At 30.6% G+C, this 20,766-nt stretch overlaps 1 protein-coding gene across 2 annotated transcripts in view; it reads left to right on the top strand.

Moving 5' to 3' along the window:
• The window catches only part of LOC131849211 (bestrophin-4), a 56,166-nt gene that overhangs the window by 6,311 nt on the left and 29,089 nt on the right, over nt 1-20,766 (top strand). Inside the window, exons 3-4 of one of the 2 annotated variants that reach the window (XM_059199227.1) lie at nt 5,670-5,780; nt 16,117-16,288. In XM_059199227.1, the coding sequence (XP_059055210.1) occupies nt 5,670-5,780; nt 16,117-16,288 (283 nt within the window). Of the gene's footprint in view, nt 1-5,669; nt 5,781-16,116; nt 16,298-20,766 lie in introns of both variants that reach the window. The other variant, XM_059199226.1, reaches the window with a different exon arrangement.

The raw sequence follows: 20,766 nt of genomic DNA, 5'->3' as shown, positions 1-20,766 counted from the left end.
TTCTCTTATTTTAGGACTTCTGGAGTCACGTTTTGAATGTGAAATCGCCAGTAACAACCAAACTTAAATACTTCATTATTATTTAAATTATTGAATTGCGGCTACCGTAGACAATATTTCATGACTAATATGATAACAATTGCGTACCTGTACAGTTGCACTTGCTTATATTTATACAAATCTGTGTATAGTGACGGCTCGCTTGTATGGTAGTTAAAATTAAATAATTGTTATTGGTAGATCGGATACCAATTTCACACCCTTAATATAAGACTGCATTCTTATCTTAACTCTATAGTTTTAATTTTCAAAAATTTGAGTTAAATACACTGCATTACTTAGCGTGCAATATACATACATATTTTGATCGCTAGATTACGTATAGATGGAATCATAAAGATATTTATGACATTGACTGTACTTTCAATTTTAATATAAGGCCTTCTTTATACTCGATTCATTCTAGTGCATTATTTAAAATGTGTGTGTTTGGCTAAATTATTAATAGCTATGAAGTGTGGAGGTAAGAAGAATTATCTCATAAATGGGCCGAACAGTAGCAATAAGAGAAGTGTAAGGTGTAAATAACAGAAATCTCTTCTTGAATGGTGCTAGAGCAAGACTGATACGAATTTATTACTCGTCGATAGAATGTAATGACTTATTATACCTATCTGTTATTTTTTCATTAAAATTTACACATTTGTTTATATGTACCGTCTTAATTTACCGTTACCGAAAAGTTTAGAAATAGAATTATAAAGGTGAATTTGTTTTCTCTTAAAATTGCATGCCTACTGGCCGACAATTTATAGCCACACAAGGCCTTTGTTAAATTTGACATTCTAGAATATTTTTTAATGATCATAATGGAAAAATGTATGTGTCTGCGCAAACATATGAGCATGAGGACAGGTCAGTAAGCCCATCGTGACAAACTCGTGGAATTTATAACGATGGTTTCCAGGGGGTACCGCGTGGAGGGAAATTTCTTGGTGCATTATTAGCAATAGGGTTATTAGTCCACATTAGTAATAACCTCTTCCCCCTGATAGTATAGATATTATTTGATATGGTTATTAATATTTTTTATATGGACATCTTTTATCTCAACGTCGCTGGTAATATCTAATTTGTTATAAATAAGTGGGTAAGCCTATAAGGTAGACATAGCATCTCAGGAATAGTAGTGTATGTGGGAAGCCACGTCATTGTGTTATTCTTATAATATTAATACAGTACTTGTAGGCGACGCTTGTTCACCCATCAATATTCATTATCACCTTAAACTTTAATACTTGATGGGTAAAGTCTATTACTTACTACACCATTACAAAGAAGACAAACGTCTTTAGGATAGTGTAGCTGACGTACTGGTCATATAGTTTTATATTTCATATATTGTATTTTGTATTAAGAATTTTATTCTTGTAACGAGTTGTTGTGTTGTTATATTTTTGTAAAGAGAACATTTAGTATCGAATAAATATTATTACAGACAACAACAGATAGTATTTTCAATAGATTCAAGTAAATTCTAATTCAAATTATACATAAATTACTACAACTTGTAAATACCGCTACGTCTCACTACCACCACTTTTCATTATCACTGAGCAAATAATCACTACTCTTTACTCATTACTGTAATCCCAGATGTCATTTATATGTAAATTTAACTTAACCATCTATGTACTAACTACTTAACAATATATGTCACGTTATTTTGGTAAATTTCTAATACGAAAACCAATGTCTATTTAGTACATCATGTGTTGTTTTTTTAGGTAAGATATAAAAGATAGCGTATGTTAGTACTCGTAATAAATACTATCTAGCTCTAATTGTTAGTTATGTGGACTGATAATCTTATTGCTATCAATGTGACATGTCAGGTTATTGAACTCCACGCGGTTCCCCCTGGAAACAGTCGTGATAAATTCTTGGTGAATTTGTTTGACCTCATGCTCATCTTATCATCCTCCACTGGCAGGGCACCCCCATTATCATCCATAAAAAATACAATTATATTATTATAACACTTTATTGCACCAACATATAAAGGACATGAACGAATTGAAAACAAAAAAAAAAAAAACTAAGTACAAAAGGCGGTCTTATCGCTAATGCAATCTCTTACAGACAACCTTTGGAAAGAGAGTATTTACAAAAAAAAAAAAAATAGAGTAGGTGGCGCATTAGTGGAAACTACTGGAAACATAAAAATTGTATACACTTATGTAAACAAAATAAAATATAGTACATACACAAATTTACATATATATACATACATACGAATACACTATAATATAATATAATACAATCTATCTTCTAAGGCAAATTACCAGTTTCAGGTATTTTTGTTTTAGTTCTATTCGTATTTACAATATTACTAAATGTGTATAAAATGATTCCGTTGAAAAATAAATAATAAAATATTTTTGTTGAACTTGTAAAACATTCGGTCGACTTTGTATTTACCTCCGAATTATTTGTCATAACCAATCCAGTTTAGATTGATTTAGCAATCTCTGGCCGGATAGAAGGCCGGTTGACACTGATACAGTAATTAGTAAGCTCAACCTCAAGTATCCCATGCAAGGTTCAAAGAAGGTCGCATTGACGAATTTTGACGGCTTCTAATTTAGTATTCAGTGTGTAGAAAACCATTGCAGAATAAATGTGAGTTCGATAATGCGTTAACTGATTCCATAACCTCTGTACGGCTCATGTGACTTGTCAGATCACGGCCGGGGTAAAGGAAAAATTCTTCATTCCATAAAGGTATAGGCATGTCATTTTTTGCAAACTAATATAGCGTAACCATATATAGAAAAAATCGCACATGCCAAACACACGCGTTGCGTTTTGTTCTATGTCTAAGTTGCCAATATTTCTACTGTGTCTACTCAGCTGCGTAAAAAAGTAATGTAGTCTTTATTAGGTTCGTATATGGATGTATTTAATTATACTTAAACGGTTTTCTTAGGTGTTGATATAGCGACTTGACTGATTGTTCTGATGTGTGCTTGCACATACTGACAGCACTGATATATATTTTTTTTATTTAGTATTCTAAAGTGAGGTAAAATTAGGTCATACTATAGACGGCAACATCTTTACTTTTAGATAATATAGAGTTATAAAAAATTAGTATGACCTAATTTTTTATAACTCTATACAATAATATATATTTTCTAAAAAGCCTCCGATAAAATTAGAATTATTTTGAAAAATATTCATAATAATTAGGTAACCTAACCATATAGATACATACACGAAATTGTCGGCTCGAAGCAGTTATTAAACATGCAAAGATAATTATGACCTAGGACCACGGTAGGAAATGTGCAAACAATAGGTTATTATACAAAAAAATATATAATTCTCATAAAACTGGAATTTATTAGCAACTAAAAAACTTTGTGATCGTCATTAACAAACAGGTTTGCAAGGAACAAAAAATTTGGTTTACAAACAACAATGTTAATATATCATAATTAGGAATCTTGATATATATTATGTAGTATTTATTCTTATTTAGGAAAATTATTTTTACAGATATAACATACTTTAACATATATGTACACATATTTGAACGAGACTTAATTTGATATTTGTTGGATATTAACATATCTTTCGGACACAACGAACGGATTTTGATTAAAACATCACAGTAATATAGTTTATGCATCAGAATAACACGTAGGCAATTTTTTTATTGAAATAGCTAGTAAAAAATAATATTTTCAACGAAACTCTGACGGTTGTAAAAACAATAGTAATATTATAAAACAAGAGTATGAACAGAAACGGAGTTTTAGTCTGACGGGATGTTTGTGCGTGTTAACATTATTACCGATGTGGTAACATAACAACATTCTTCCTCATTTCCCTACAAAACACAATTATTGCATTTGTAACCGATAACAAATTGAAGAAAGTATAATATTTTTTTATTGAATGATATTGGTGTGATGCACCCACTTGCGTTAACGGTTTAAGTTTCCGGGGCACTAGTGAAAGATGATATGGTCAGAATGAAGTTAGACCAGTTAGCCCATCGTGATGGAATTAACGACAATGGTTTCCACGGGGAACTGTATGGAGGTCGACTTAACATGATGCATTGCTAGTAATAGGGTCACTAGTCCTCTTTACTTACAACAAGAACGTTTAATTATTGGAAACCAGGTATTTTTTGTGAATGATAATGAAATGGTGCACCCGCCTGCGCTAACGGTTTACGCTGGCGGGGCACCAGTGGAGGACGATAAGATGAATATGAGGTCAGGTCAGTTAGCCCATCGTGACAAATTCACTAGGAATTTATCACGATGGTTTCCAGGGGGAACCGCGTGGAGGTCGACCTAACATGGTTAATTGCTAGCAATGGGGATAACTAGTTCTCATTACTAACAATCCCCTTCCCCCTGGAAACTGGGTTGAGACGGCTCACTGAGATCTGTTCACTGAATATGTCGATTATTTTAATATATATATATATATATATATATATATAGTAGGGTTATAGGATTGTTAATAACAGGGACTAGTAGCCTCATTGCTAGCAATGCAACCAGTCAAGTCAAACGGCATTCCATTATCATCCAAATATATAGATAACTTAAAGTTTATTCAAAAGTATTTCTTATGGTGATAATACTTTTCTTTAATAAAGTAATTATTATAATTTGTCTATCGTATACCCTAAAGCATTGAATGAGCATATGGAATATAAAGTATTAAATACACTCAATACAAGATGAATTAAATCGTTTTCATACTAACATTTGTCAACAATATTCTTTTTTGTTGACAAATGTTAGTATGACTCCTTTTGTTTTACAAACTAATGTATCAAATATTAAACAACAATGTTTTCTTAGCTAACTTTAATCTCTGCAACATCTTATATGTATGTACACTATGTATAAAGGATGGTAGGAGCGAAATAAAGAGAAAAGATTCATAGTATTGTGCCATTGGGCCATTTAAAATGACGATTTTCAAACGGACAGTACGGAAAACCAATCTTATTATCAACATCATCCATTGGTGACCGTCAGTGTTGGACAGGATACAGATCGTTATTATAAAAAATACGTTTATTAACTAGTTCGGTAAAACATATAACAGCTCAATTGCCTTCATACAATTATTTTAACGATACGAAATTCCACTTACTAATTATACCACTAATGACTAGTGAAAATACCCAATATCTTTGCTTTTATATAACAATTATAGCTCTATAATTGATGACTTTGTAGAAGTGACTACTCACTTTCCGATGGTCGCGGATTGAAATCTCTGTTAAATTCTGGATCCATTTTAGAAATATATATACAAAATATTTATTCCAATATTTCAAATCACTTTGTATAGTCTTCATATTTTTACCTACTATTCAGAAAGCAATCTTAGTACCAGCAGAACGACAAGGAAACTTGCAAGATTGAAAGAATATGAGAATATAATGAACTCTTACTAATATCTTCTTAACAATAGTTAGAGAAGAATAGACATATTTTTGAAACTTTCACGTTATATTTAGTAGTAATAACTATAATTATTCTTTTTAAAATACAAATATAGTTTATCAATATTGAAATTAAATTAGACTGTCTAATACTAGTCTTAATTTTGTTTTCTATTATCTATTCCAGATGGCGAGGCAGTGTTTACAAGTTGGTGTGGCGAGAGTTACTAGCTTATCTCACTCTCTACTATACCATTAATTTACTCTATCGATTCGCGCTTACAGAAGAGCAACAGAGGTGAGTTCCTGTCATTAATAACTTTTTTATTAATAATTTTTTATGTTATAACTTTATCATTATATGTTATTGGTACTGGTTTTATTATATATTTATTATTGCTACTCGTATTAATGATAGTGTAGTAGGGCTGGTTAGATGCGACGGTCTTGTTACATGTGTCCTCACATATGTCCCTGGGCAATAACTGAAAATCAGTGGTTTGCTGCTCTAACAAACAATACAGTGAGGATGACACACTACGTTACTCACATGTTTTTTTGTGTATGTAGTGGTTTTAACTTTGTATTACTGTACCTTATGTGTGTGCTTTTAACACAAATAAGAGTTTTATCTATCTATCTATACTTTTTTATGTTAATTTTAATATAGAAATTAGATATAGATAACAGAATATTTTGTACATTCATTCTCCTATTTAGTAGGTAAGGAGAACATATTCTGCATCAGGATTAGATACTTAGCAGGATAACATACAGGATCTAAAATATATTAGCTACCAAATAAGTGAACTTTGTTATGTCAGCAAGGTCAACTGGAGTCATTATGCTCGTCATTGTAATAATCATCTACCGAACAGTGATACCTTCTAATAAAAATGTTTTCAATCTAATTTCAAAAAAGGTAAAACAGAAAATACTAGTTCGTTCGACTTAGATTTTATTACATTTTTTTATTTTTCGCAAGAAACTACATATTTTAAAGTTGACAACCATGATGTGTTGTTATTCCTGACCTTGTAATTTCACTGCCATATCCAACCATCAGAAACTGGTATTCAAAGCAAGTCGTTTAACGCCAGAAATAGTTGAGACAGACCTATTAACGCAGACGAAATTGTACATACATAGTTTGCGTCGTTACTAAAACAATTTTACATACTAGCTGTCCTGGCAAACGTTGTTTTGACATATAAATTAATAAAGCTATAAAAAAATAGGGGTTGGTGATAGAAGGATGAAAATTTAGGGATGTTTGTATTTTTTAAAGACACATAATAAAAAAATATAAATAAAAATTTAGCTCAAATAATAAAAAAATAATGTTAGGGGTGGACAACCCTTATCACTTAGGGGTATGAAAAATAGACGATTCTCAGACCTACTGAATATACATATAAAAATTCATAAAATAAAGTTTCAGAGGAGTATGGTAACTAACATTGTGTGTGACACGAGAATTTTATATATGTCGTAAGATTTATGTATTTTCTGGTTGTTCACCCAAGATTGCATAACAGTAATTTACATGGGTACCTCTGCCGTCAAGCGTGTTGTTTGCGTGCAATGAAATTACTGGGTATAGAGCCATGTAACACCTTAATAGTGCATGTCTATAGGCGACGGTTATCCACCATTCAATCATTAAGTGTAGGTTGTATTGCCATTTTAATTGCAAATTGTATAAAGATTAAAATAACAGATTACAATGGCAGTATTTGTATTTTAGATAAAATTACCCATGCAGTTAAATAAGTAGGCGCTATCTCAATCAAAAAATGTTCTATAACTATGATTATTTGAAAATAAACAAATAACAAGCAATCAGTTAAGGCAACTGCAAACCGAGACTGAGTTAAGGCAACTATAGAACTTGAAGTCTTAATATAACTTAATAATAGTTCTTACCGCTATTGGGTAAGCTGTTATTTTATTTACGATACAAAAACTTGACTGACGAACGCAATCAAATAAATTATGTGAATTATGATTACAAAAAACAATCGTACTCTGTGTTTACAATTTAAACTCCTCATATTTAATGCTAACGCGAGATTAATGCATGCTCAACATTATTAGAAAATTATATGCTACAGATTATTACAGTTTGCATTTAATAACTAATTTATTTTACAAGATACGTGTAGGTTTTGAAGATATATTTATGATAGCACAAACGTGTTTGCATTAAATAAGACCTTAGGATTTTTGAGAAGAGAAGAAACACTGTATCATAATTATGATATACCTGTGATTAATTAATCAGAGGTATATAGGCTTGAAATAAAACAACAAACAATCAGAATAACTGCAACCGTTACTATACCATGACACGTGTTGCTTTAAATACAAAACAACGCACTTGTTTCAACTTAGCGGAAATAAACAAGATAATTCTAATTAAATAGTGAATGAAGTACACTTCCGCAAAGAAGCATATCATGCAATTTCTAGCATTTAACATATTCATATGTAATTACTAATTATATTACGCTATTAGAATTGATTACAGCCCTTACTTATATAGGATGCAACCAAATTATTTGTATTCCATTCTATAATGCATGGTAATAGGTATATACAAGTTTCTATTGTTGTTATTATGTCTATTTAAAAATATAATTAATAAATGTATTTATTCGGTTTGAGTTATTTGGTCTGTAGTTTCAGTCAAGGTATGCATTGGTAGTTACTATAATTAAATACCCTAACAAACTTTCTTCACAGTATACGTGCACACATATAAATAATGCTCTATAACAGGGGTTAATCTGTAAGTACCTCAGATACCTGTATTTAAAATTAATTTCAAATTTGAATATAGTATACTAGCCCTAAGTAGGGTATATTAATAAATAAATAATATTTTTATTAAGTAGTATTGCTATGACATACTGCTTTTATAATACAGTAATACTATTGTATATGAAGAAATTACAGTATAAAAGAGTGCAAACTAAGTATTCCAAATATATATATATATATATATACATATTTATGAATAAAAAAAATATATAAATCTTCTGTAAACATTGAACAACCAGTAATTAAGTCAACATTATATACCTGAACTTCTTGCTAGGGTTAATAATTATAACTTCATAGGGTACGTCTTGTTGGTCGCTCTGATAAATAAAATCCACAAAGCGTATTTACGCAGCATAAAAAATATATAGCAATAAACATGTAAATAATGCGAAAGTTGGAAATAAATAACCGGAGGCGCCTACGAGTAGGTGTGTTAATTGTTTATTTAAGATACATCGATAATTCGACAGTAGTACACGATTAATATTAATACGAGCAATATAAAAACCTGTTATGTATGATGTACCTGCAAACTTGTTATTGATATGTATATTATCAAATAGATCGTGCGACATATATTTATGAGACGAGTTATAGAAGTAGATGAACGCAGAGAGAGGTATTTAGTTTTCTCTGGCATTTTTATAATATTTGGAATGGCGAACAATTGTGTTGTGGTTTTGTGTATAACATTGCTTGTAGCGATAAGAGCACGTTTAGTATTGCATGTGCTAATATACGTGCTATGTTTTTAATTAATTATATAAGTTTATATATATTTACTTATTATTAATTTCACGCTGATATTTTATGGACATAAATAGCCCTTGCCAACTGGCTACTAAACCCATAAAAGAGTTAATTTACAAAAAACATTTTAAGTCTTTTAATTAACGATTGTTTTGAATGAACGATTATTTCAAAAGTAAAAATACTTTAGAGCCTACTACGCTTCGAATCGGTATTGAGTATCGTGAAATGCGATTTGCCAAAATCCATCGACATTGTAGAAAAGAATGTCAGTGTCGTTGTATTAATGACCTTAAATTATCAACAGCTGCACTTACTGCTGAGTAACATCAGATTTGCTTTATATTTATTTAGTTAAATATTTTACAAATATAAATTATACTTATGTATAAATTACTTTAATAATTATACAAATATAGATTAGCAGACATTGTGAGAAGATATCTGCAGGGACAGATCTGTCTCTGCTTACTACTAGGCGATGGTTACTACTGACAATAGGATATTTTACTTATTAGCTATTGACCGTCTACTTGCTTGCCATCCGAATTTCATAATTATAAAATTTTGAGTACAATAAACCTATAATAAAAATAACTTTAGAATTTGTAGTTAAGAACCATTCCGATAAAGTTAATTTTCAAATAAAAAAAGTATCGATATATTCAATTTATAAAAATTGTATTTACAATTGATTTGACGCTCTTAAATTTAAAACAATATAGGCATATATGAATATAAAAAAAACTCTCAGAAACAGTTTAGGTAAACGTAATATAAAATGTTATAAAGTTCTGCTTGAATAATTTGTTTAATAAAGTACCTTTGTACTTTTTATTTTATTTTTTTTTAAATAATAATTTATACTGTTACAAAATGAACACAGAAAAATCTATATTATGTGTTCATTTTGTAATCCAAGTGAAAAGAAATCTTCAATATCCGTCCAGTGAGTGTATAATACATAAATATATTTAGTAAGCCAATCATTCAAGAATTATATTATGACAAAGATGTGGATATATATATTTTGTTTGATAACATAATTGTAGTATAATACAATAATAGTGAACCAAATTTTCTGTTTTATATTGCGCGTTTGACATTCATTTCTTCATTAACAGTTCTATATTTGAAATAGTGAATAAGTCGTCATAAAACGCATACATAATATAAATAATAACAGAAGGACATAAGGAAAATCATTGCTTATCTATAGCATAATGAATGGCACTAATATATTTCTAGGATTATTAGATATACAAAGAACATGTCGCTACTCTTGTCAAACTAATCTGACCTTGTATGTATTGCATACTCCATTTTCCCTGCGAAAACTATGAAAGACTAATACTGGAACAATTTACCACCCCCGATTCAAAATACTATTCAGTCAGTTTCGTCTTTTAAACATAATTTAAAAAAATATTTACTCCAAGTACAAAAATCTGAAACGTAGCATATAAATACAGTAGTCATATATACATATATATTGAATAAATAAATAAATATGTCACTTATATTCAAACTATATTATATTACACAAAAATCATTCAATCAACACTTTTACGAAGTTTTATCCCTATATATTTTTCTTCTATTTAACACACATATTTGTAATTCATCCATTTAACTAATTCTTTATTTTAGATATTTAAATTCGTCAAGAATGCTATTTCCTTTTTTCAAGTGGCTCCACTGAAAATCAGCGCTGTAGTGATACGCTACAGCACCAGCTGAGTGGAGGCCCTTTCAGCTCATAGCGAAATATTAGTTTTTAAGTTGTTTTTACTCCGTACTGTGATTCTGAATAAATTATTATTATTATTATTAAATTGGTTAGGTACGTCCGGTAGAGTATTTTATATGGTAAATGACAACCACAGTCATTTAAATCACATACTCTTATGACTTTGAATATAATTGACGATAAAACAAAATTTATTTGCAGTCGGTTTTATGTGTTTAGATATTGTAAGTCGGAATGATGTTTTATGTGGTTGATGTTGTTGAATGGACGTCAATCTTTATTTACAGCAGTCGGCGTGATTATAGTTTTTAACCAACATCAAAAAAGAAGAGCTTCAAATAAAATTATATAATATTTAAACATAGTTATGTATTGAATTACTCTGATATTATATCTGTATAATATTTATTATATATTTATATCTGATCTGTTTGGATAGCCGAACAACTTTGATAGGCTAACAAACATGATCTGAACTAATTTTGTTTAACCTGGGAAGTTTAATAAACATTATTTTTACAACCTCCCCCGAGCTCACACACATTAAGGGAAATTAATATGAATATAGGAATAGGAATTAAAAAAGAAAGAGGTAACACTGCTCAAGGTTTTTCATTCTGCCGTGTGGCTGCTTTAGATTAAGTTATTTTTTTAGCAGCAATATTCAAAATTTTTTTTTAAATGTACTCAGAATATGCACTAAAATTTTATTTTATTTAATACTATCTCAGACTTTCAGTTCGGTACTTTACGACCGACGTTGAATAAAGGACAGTCACCGTGCATTAGAAGGATTTCAAAATAATTTGCCAATCTCAACAACACGATGAAAGCTTCAAGAATGTCTTGAGCACTAAAGATTGTCATTTCCTACTTTCATTTAATAATAATAGTAATATATTTTTTATACAGATAAAAATATACTTGTGTGAGTTAATAGAGTAATTTTAAACTTCTTAAAATTTATTTCTTGGGCTAGTGTTGGCGTATCGTGCTAATATGATACGAGTAATAATAATAATCTCAGGACTCAAGTTAAGCTAGCTAAAGTTTGTGTTATAGAAATAGAAATAATCTTTATTCAATTAAAGTCAATACATGCACTTTTGAATAGTCATGTTTTTGATTCTACCACTCATTCGGAACGCAGATTCATCACCAGAAGAATGAGCAAGAAACTTGTATGTTGCTCTTTTCAATAGATGTTTTATAGGTACTAGATAAGGTACATATACATACAAATTCATAGATATATTATTTTTTCGTAAGTACATATGTACATATTATACATAGAAACATCCAAACCGATACAAACAATCACACTCATGAATACAAATGTTTGTGCCGTGCAAGGAATCGAAGCCGCGACCATCGGACGAAAGGCGGTGTAATAAACTGCTGGACCACCGAGGCCGTCAAGTAATATTATAATAAAGAAGTAATATTATACGTTATTCTACAAAATAAATGAATACTGAAAATATGCTGTTTCACCTCATTCTATATACGCTTGACTGCATTTACTTTATGATTCTAATACAACTAGATCCATGTATAGAGTTAGTTCATTATTTTTTATACGTAGAAATTGACAGACGCTCGTTCTCTAAATGTTCCACTCCGTTGGTTCTGTTTAGCGAAATAAATAGTAACTAAACGTGATCTGTAAATTCGAAGCGAAAGTGATGGAAATCATTATTGCGAGAATAATATTTGTACAACAATATCTAAACACTTATTATATCCATATCTTTACATAGTATAAAACAAATTCGTCGCTTTTGTCTGTTCGCCTACATCTTTTAAAGTGCACAATGGACTTTAATGAAGTTTGCAGCAAAGATAGAGTGATTCAAAATGAAGTTTTATATGTATAATACATGAATATAGCAATATAGAACAAGTAGAAAAAGCCAAAAATTTGCGATGCATCCGCGGGCTGTGACGCAAGAATGTCTTTTTACAAACCTTTTTACAAATAAAAATTGTATCCAGAATACTCATATTTGTAGGTTACTTATAATGTAATGTAAAAAAGCCAGATTTAATTTTCTGTGGGTATTTGTTTCTTAATTTGTTGACTTTCTTTACAATATACGAGTGTATATTGTAAAGAAAGTGTATTTTGTGATTTTAAATATCACATTTGGCATTACAGTCGTGAACGTATTTATTTATTTATGTGCATGATGAATAAGGAGAGTCATCCATTAGTCGTTCCATTCATATAATATCCAATACGATCTGCTTGCGGAAAACGTGTTTGTTGTGTGTATATATGTTATGTGCATACAGTATTTGAACTGCACTGCTCACCGCAATTTCTATAGAAGTGATATCATAATATTGTACATATCTTGATTGCAATAGAATTAATAATAGTATTTTGTACTACTATAGTGGCAAACAAGCATACGGCCTAGCTGATGGTAAATGCTTATCGTAGCTTATGGACACCTGAAACACCATGTGTTACATGCACGTTGCTGACCCTTAAGAAACCTTAATATACCCTTCCTGAAAACCTCTATGCTGTGGTCTCCAGAGAAAACCTCGGGAGGTAGTTCTTTCACACAATCTAAGTGTGGAAGGAAGCTCCTCTGAAACCGCACTGTCCGAGACCACTCAGGTTCATTCCTCCGAACACAGTTCTAGTATCCTCCGTTGTATTATCGGTAGAACACTCGCTTGTTCATATCAAGTTTAACTATCTACTACCTACCAATAAGCAAATATACTGACACTAGTCGAACCTGCAATATTCGGAAAATTCGGTGACAAAGTAATTCAAAGAAGTCTTCAAGAAATATAATGATTTCATATCAATATTACTATTTAATATATCAATTACAGTTAAATGTAGTTCTAAGGAAAGCCTATGAATGCATTGGGTCTTTCTTGTTGAATTCTTTCAATTAGCACCTACACCAATTGTTTGTGTAAACATTAAATGCAAGTTGTATTATTGTTCGAAGGAAAACCCAGCTTCATGTGAGTGTCATATCGTTTGTCGAAGCTGTTTCCGGTATTAATCGTTTGTTCATTGAAGTGCTTACATTGTACAGAACATGTTTTCTGAACTCTAACAGATATTCATTGTAAGCAATATAACATATTGTGTCTTGCCTGATGTTTATATAAATAAAGTTCGAGCCTAAACTACTATACGTTATTACAGACTTTTTCACCACTTACAACCACCTTAAATCAATTCCTAGAAAGATAAAACGTCTTAAGAAAGATTATGTACTATTTAAAAAACTGTGACACATATTTACAAACCTTCCAGTGTTGTGAATTCTCTTGAAAGGCCATAAACTCTGACTGGTTTTCCTTTTAAGTTATAAACACAAATAATTAAGAAAACCTGGACATTTTACACACAATAAAATCCGAACCTAAATAAAGTTACGCAATGTGTAACAGAGATCTAATTTTTTTGTACGTACATACTAATTGGTATTATGCTGGAATCGATCCTGTACCAAGTGGCAATATGTTACCGCTAGTCCGTCAAGGTTGTCATCTGGTCAATTTGCGATTGAAAATTGTAGTCCATTGAACCGAGTTGGTAGGCAGCAAGTATCAAGCGACTTGCATATTGTACAAATACCTTTATACAACTATACCTTTGTTAGAATACTCTCAGGCTATTTTTGTACAGCTACTTAGTCCTTTACAATGTAACTATTAAGTAATTAAATACGCATACTGATTAGATTAATGGAGGTTTTAAACATGAAATAATAAGCGTCATCGTCGACACGAGAGCGACATGGTGTATTGTTCGAATATATAATGCACAAGACATAAATTTTCTAACTCTTGAGTCTGTATAATGAGAGTATTTTATTGTAGGTTCTCTTCAGTTAGCGTTTGATTTGACGGTCTCGGCAAAGGTTATGAAACTCCGAAGACATTTGCCACTACCACAATGATTCTCTGATGCCTCTGTTTTTTTAATGCCATACAGAAAGCGAGGTAATATTTCTTATTGAGGAGTAATACTCAATAAGGAATATTTGGTTAGTATGAATCTCTTTTACCAAGAAACAAAGTACGAAATCGTAGTAATACGAGCTATCACATGGTCATTTAGTATGAATAGCTTATTCAGTCCGTTTATATGAAGGTTTTTGGTTTTATTTGCTCTATTCTAATGTTGTTCATTTTCACTAATTTTTCAACTTGGTGTGATTTCTTCTTCTTTTATAAAGACAAAGATAAAAGGTGTAAAATATGCAACAAGCACGTAAGTATGCTAACTGTTTAAAGTTGCAACAAGGAAATATTTTTACACTACGGCTATAATTACTATATTAAATAGTACGTGACACATCTTCACCGTCATCGTGAAGTCAAGAGTCATTGTCGGCCTACTTATATTTTTTTGCAATTTTCCTATCTCCTCATATAGATATTTTCCGATTAAAAACCCACTCGATTTTCCTGTATGAGAAAATTTTATTTATTCATATTTTTTAATTAGTAATAGACTGTAAAAGACGTCATTTCAGCCACCAACCAGCTTGTTTTGTAAACTGTTTTTTGGTTTAAGAGTGCCGGTTAGCAAGTAAAATTACTGTATAAGAGGTTTGACATTTCAGGTTGCCACTTCAGAGAACTAAGTCATCTGATATGGCAGCGCTCGAGTGATGTCGTGGCTTCACATGAATTATTATAGTGTTGTTATATATAGGTTACGTTTACAGCTTGCCATCATCATATTTATCATCACTCTTTTTGCTATTACGAAGACCTAAAAGAAAAGAAATATTTTATTCGTTTTCTATTTCCGTCAGTCATGAGTTACAATTACATTGCCAATTCAGTTATAAAATCTCAGGTTTCAATTATATTAGCGTATCTCAACCTTTTCAAACTTGCGACATACTATATAACCAATATTCTAAAATAATTATTTATCATATTTGAATTTATTAATTATGCTAATAATATATAGTAACAAAATATATACTGCCTTCCTTTTACTAGTCACTATTACTATTATTTCTAATCTGATTTAAAATTATAAATATCATTATCATCAGTATAAACATCATCAGGATTAGTATAAAGGTATACCTAACTAAAGACCTACGGGTTCTGAAGCCAAATTCGATTCTACATGTAGATTTTACCATTTAACCATGAAATATATAATTATCTACTAATTGTACGTTATATAACTTATAAACAATATTGCAACAATCAGTATTTTTGCAAAAAGCACTTTCTTGTTCTGCACATAGAGCCCTTTTCGACATACCAACATCCCTGTAACGTAATGTTCATAATTCTTTGACAGGATATTCGAGAAAGTTCGGCAATACTTCGGCGCGCAGAGCGAGTCGATCCCGATGTCGTTCGTGCTGGGTTTCTATGTAAGCCTCGTGGTGAAGAGATGGTGGGAGCAGTACAAACTGCTTCCATGGCCTGACACCCTCGCACTCTTCATCTCCGCCGCGATACCTGGAGCGGTCAGTAAAGTAAAGACAAGTTCAATTTTTTTTATATTATTATTAATTTTAGGCTAAATCATTCAAACAATTATATCTAGTCCTATACTAAGTAGAGCTTGTACTATTGGGACTAGTCTACTGATACTAAAATATTAAAAATTCCTAAATACATTCTTTCTTAATACATACTTAATAATTCAGCGTGTAGTACACATATGTGTATCATCACATTAGTAATTCAATAGATAAATAGGTACACCAAACTCATGTTTTTGATAAACGATTCACTGTTTATTTTAATTCTGAAGTAAGTCAAAGAAAACTATCTTATGTATAGGCTAAGATCGAAATGAACTCGACTATTTAGAATATAATACAGATTGTGTTATACTTAAAAGTATATAATCTGTAGAAATATAATTGACATGTTTTACAAAGGATATCTATTATTGGTCGTAATTACGACGTATTATTTGTGTGTATACTTATATTAAAATTTCTCTATGGTAGGTACAATAATTGCGATAAGTTTTAGCAATTTTGTCCTTATCATTTTTATTAACATACGAGTATATTCCATACGGAGAAATAAGAAATTCAAACATAAATCAATATGAAATGATAATATTAATTTTTCCTTTGTTTTCCTATATACATATGTGGTAATATAACAAGTTTCTTTCCATTCCGGATATCGTTACTTAGACAGAATTATTTATATATTAATAAATTAATTCAGCAGTTCCACTGAAACGCGAAACACGTGGCTCAAAACGTGTTTGCATTACATTTGAAATCCATAAGATCGCGTAATATGCATTTACGTCTTATAAACCTTAGGTGTTTTCTAAAAGTATGCATAGCGAATTGACACTATACACTTATTGTACCACCGTGGCATTGATCGAATAGAGAAGTCTGTTCTATGGTGGTATTGGACAAAGGAACAAACTGTATAAATCTTTAAGCAAATGGTAATATAATTCATGAATCTATCCAAGGCTGATTCAGCCATTAGGCTGAGAGCAGTCGCTCTCAGCCTAATGGCTGAATCAGCTATATTGCCTAGGCAGTCGCCTAGGCAATATAGCCCTGTGCGGTTACAAAGGAAATTGAAAATGTTCAATAGTAAAAAATTAATTTGAACATCAATGATGATAGGTATGGTATATTTTTCGTTTTAACGCATGCTGTCAGTAGATGAAATATATCACTACAATAGAATAGAACCATCTCGTTTCGAATAGTACTACATAGTAATATGACGCGTTACTTAGTATCTTTCAGGATATAGATTTTTTTTACTTTTACTTGTCCATACTTAAAAGAACTGTTATCAATGGGAACCGAGTATGCCATTGCTTAGAGTCCCCAAAATGGTTAATCCTGGATTTACATCACTTAATTATACAGTTACTTATACAGAACACAATAAAATGTGTTACTTAAATTAATAATTTATTTACATTTGAGAATGTTACGTAATTTCGTTTCTCGCTTGCATTATTAATATCTGGTGAAAATAAATTGTATTGCATCATTTTATAGCTCTTAGGCATTGCTTGGGATTATTTTATAATTTATAGATGCTTGCAATTAACTTCGAAAAATACGACTGTATGTCATCTTTAATTTTTGATCTACTTTGACTGGTTTACTATATTTCCTATTAAGCTGTGGCCTGAAAGCTACTCTTGTTATGGTAAATAGGAGTCGACAATTCAGGAGTTTCGACCCAGAAATTCTTGCAGACATTCTATCTGTATTATTATAATGATATATGAATTGAGAAATAAAGATGTCTATTGTAATATACTACTTTATAAGTTGGTTATTAAAATAATATGTATGGATATTTGAAATAAATGAATAAATAAAATTATAGTACAAATTCCTTTTGAATCTTCTACTATGGGTGTCATGGGAAACTGCAAAGATTGAATAAGTGTTCCTCGTTTTGAATCCATCCTATCATTCACCAAAGACATTACTTATGTCCTTGCTCTATGTGGATATTTATCTAGTCTACCTACGTAGATCTGGCTTTTAAATTTGTTACAAATGAAACCGGTATTGTTTTTTGTCAAAATATGTAGCTAACTACTCATGGATGAATCATGCAACTTTGTCTATGTCAGTTTTCCCTTTTTTGCATTATTTTTCATTGCGACTCTGCTCCTACTGGTCATAACATAATGTTATATAGATTATAACCTTCCTCGATAAATGGGCCATCGCATCATGAGCAAGGATTTTTGAAAATGGGTATGTTATACTTTACATTATCAGTATAGTATTTATAAATACATAAGTATTTTGATTTTAGTAAAATCTGTAAAAGGTACATTTATTATTTAAACAGTATTCATGTTTGTTTACCTCGCATCACATATTTCACAGTTGCGAAATAAATATACGTTTTATTTGACATTACAATCACACATCGCAATGGACTGTTGCCTCAGTTAATGCTTCAAGACCAATTGCTATTACAAAAGAAATTATAATATTATACATATTTATTCATATCGCGGTACATCCCTTCAACATCTACTTATAAAACATTATTTTGAAGCGGAGTACTGGACTTTATTACGAGTAAGTTTTTAAAAACTTTTTTAACATTCAATGCTTATTGCAGAACAGGTTATAGTTCAATTTATTGTCAATTAACCAATAATTTTCTAATGAATTAAAATTCTTATATCACTCGATACCATAAGTCTCTCTAAGGGGGACAGAAACATTAATTTCAAGTTGACTTGAAATAAAATAAATTCTTGCTTGTATTATACATTATACACGAGCTGCTTGAGCAATAGTAGACTATTGTTCCATTCATCTGTTATGGGTACAACTACATAGTAGGGTTATTATAGAGCTCTTCTATTGCTATCCTAGCCTTTTATCCTTGAGGCAGAATGTTAACCATTAATTATATTATACTAATATGCATTGTAAAGAGAGTTTGAGAATAGTTATAAAGAAAGTAAACGTCGAAACCACTGCACTAATTTCAGAAGTTCTTTCACTAATTAAAACATAGGTTATTTCAGAATAATATGATATAGTCTTTATTATTCTGAAATTATCTATCTTTTATTCTTCTTATCTTCTAATCCTTTTATGTTTATTAGATAAATATATAGTAATATCACAAACTAGGAACCCGGGATATGCCAAGGCTAGTCACTTAGTCATATATATAATTGAAATACAATTGTGTAATGTCTAATAGGTATATATAGCACTATTCAAATTTATAGTTACATGTCAATGTAGGCATAAAATTATTCATGTTGCCGTGACAGAGTCACAAACCATCTAATTAAAGTAAACAAAAAGTGATGAATAAGCGTTCTATCAGAACAAAATCCTTATACCTAGCTTAGCTCCAAGTCTGTGTAATAGTATTCAATTGTGCGCAAGATATAACATGAGTCATTCATTTCCTCATGTAATTTGTTACGCTGTAAATATAGTTGACTTGCACGTAACGTAAGCATTGATAGGTGCCGATATGGTACTTATTGAATTTAAATTACATGTACCTATTTCTTATCTACAAAACTCATAAACAAAACCATGTAAGAAATTCACAAGTACACGGTAAACTGAAATGAACTGCCTGATTGTTTTTGATTATCGAATAGAGTATTTTAGACATGATTATTATAAAAGATGATGATATATATAATTATATGTTTTGTTTAACGGACTTTAAAAAGAAATTGCAAGGTAGCATAATATATAATTCTTAGTCTATCTAGTTCTAGTTCTTAGTATAGTAAACCTTAAGAGAACATATTATGTATTTCAAACAAAACATTTATATGTCGCTTTAATTGATTATTTATGTAGTGACTCTATATATTTTAACAGTCTTCATATAGACTGTATTTTTCTGCCCAGGTAATGTTGTGCAATATGTTCTCCATTTTTATACCGATTTTAATCATTCTTCATAATAGCTAGTTCATTGGTTTAGTTCAACAAAACCAGTTATAATGGTTTCTACGATTGTCAATTCTTTAATTATTGAGCGATTATACTATTAATGACCTGTTGAGCCATTATATTACAATAATACATTGAGTGATAATTCATTAACTAATTATAACTTTAAATACATAGATATAAGCAGCATGTTAAGTATCCTACCGTGTCTCTATTGTTGTCATTGAAATTTATTACTGAATAAGTTTTTTAGCTGCCGGCGTTTCCGTTTTTAGCTCTTTACTAATTAAAGTCATTACTGTAGGTAATATAATTTTAATACGTATCTTTAATATTGTATACGCTTGACGAATCCTTGATCTGTGCGAAAGAATGTTGTTACCTCCCTGAGATTATTCTACCGGTACTCAGAAGATTGTAAACAAATATAGCAATAACACAAGATAGTGAATGGTAATGAACACAGAATATCTCACACAGCGCCATCTAGTCACATCATCCGCCATTGTCGTCATAAAAAAAATAATCAGAGCTTGTAC

This window comes from Achroia grisella, unplaced genomic scaffold, assembly GCF_030625045.1.
Source record: "Achroia grisella isolate CSIRO2021 unplaced genomic scaffold, CSIRO_AGI_Agris_v1 utg640, whole genome shotgun sequence".
In the NCBI taxonomy this organism is placed as follows: Eukaryota; Metazoa; Arthropoda; class Insecta; order Lepidoptera; family Pyralidae; genus Achroia; species Achroia grisella.
The sequence above is the reverse complement of the archived record's forward strand: the minus strand, read 5'-3'. Positions and strand labels throughout refer to the sequence as shown.